The 1,287-nt window shown below is 51.4% G+C and overlaps 1 protein-coding gene across 1 annotated transcript in view; it reads left to right on the top strand.

Moving 5' to 3' along the window:
* The first annotated feature begins 1,134 nt into the window (after positions 1–1,134).
* The window catches only part of SUCLG1 (succinate-CoA ligase GDP/ADP-forming subunit alpha), a 15,094-nt gene continuing 14,941 nt past the window's right edge, over positions 1,135–1,287 (top strand). The window contains exon 1 of the mRNA XM_085314677.1: positions 1,135–1,259. Within this exon, the coding sequence (XP_085170803.1) occupies positions 1,211–1,259 (49 nt within the window). The 5' untranslated portion in view covers positions 1,135–1,210. The remainder of the gene's footprint in view (positions 1,260–1,287) is intronic.

The raw sequence follows: 1,287 nt of genomic DNA, 5'->3' as shown, positions 1-1,287 counted from the left end.
GAGAACTTGAGCATTTGGATGCTTCATTTATCGTTTATGGCCTCATTCTGGCCTCAGTTACATGGACATAAAGTGCATGAAATAATCAAGGTGAAATCAGAGTAAAACTGCTCATGTTTATTCTTAACCTGAAAGAATGTTTTGTCCCTTCTTGCCTCCCCTCACACATGCAAATGCCCGCAGATACACAAATATACACACAGATGGTTTCTGAAGGCAGCTCATGACATACCAGATAAACTGACCCTTACCTAAACCTAAGGTAAGTTAAGGCACTTTAAAACTCACTGTGGGAAATCTCACTGCAGAGTTAAGTGGTTTGAGATTTCTTTGGGTTCTGACTTAACTGACCTCGTACCATTCCCTTATTTTTCTAACCTGCCCCCAGGTGTAGACATACCCTCTATTTGCTCTGGACACGTCTATCTGGTAATCCTGTCCCTGACACAAGGTCACCTTGTGAATGTTTGCCACAATTCCTTTTTTTTTTTTTTTATTGGGAACTCTTTTTTTTTCTCTCAACAACCCTTTGCACTGTGGCACGTCGCATGACAGTACAAATTAATGAAAAAATGGCTATTACCAATTAACATTGTTACAAGTTAATAATAAACAACTATGGGGAAATACAACATTTTGAACAATCCATTAGAGCGCATGTGGCTTTTTGCACCAGCTGCTCAAATATACCACCTAGAAACGTTACTTTTCCTGCATCTTTACCCCACCACGGCTACAACCGCAACAAAAAAGCTCCATCCCTGTTTAAAACTCCTGTCGGCTTGTTAGGCAGTATTTTTTTGTCGCTTTTTGTGACAATTTGTTATAGGTTTGATAGTCAATGAGGGGGGCGTAGCTGCCCCCCGCAGGCACTCATCGAAAATATTACTCGTGGCCTGATTTTAGTGGAAGTTAGGGGTTATCCAGGCGGGTTTTCACCCTCTCCCCCACGGCGGGTGGCGGCAGCCGGCGGCTGCCACAGCGCGGCCTACGCCGCCTCGGAGCGGGCCGCGCACTACAACTCCCACAATGCCCCGCGGCCACGCCACCGCCCCCCCCAACGCGGCCGGGAAGCCTTTGATTGGCCGCCGCCGCCGGGGGGCCTCCGAGGCGGGCCAATGGTGGCGCGCGGCTGCCCGTCGCCGCGCCGGTAGTGGGCAGCGCTCGGGCGCCGCGATCCGCCGAGGCCGCGTCACCGCCGCCGGGGACGATGTCGCACTGCGGCGCCGCCGCCCGCCTCTTGGGCCGCTTCTTGCGCCGTGAGTACCGGGGAGCCGCACCGAGCCG

Source organism: Rhea americana, unplaced genomic scaffold (assembly GCF_003343005.1).
Source record: "Rhea americana isolate MKP2758 unplaced genomic scaffold, rheAme1 scaffold_41, whole genome shotgun sequence".
Classification (NCBI taxonomy): domain Eukaryota; kingdom Metazoa; phylum Chordata; class Aves; order Rheiformes; family Rheidae; genus Rhea; species Rhea americana.
The sequence above is the reverse complement of the archived record's forward strand: the minus strand, read 5'-3'. Positions and strand labels throughout refer to the sequence as shown.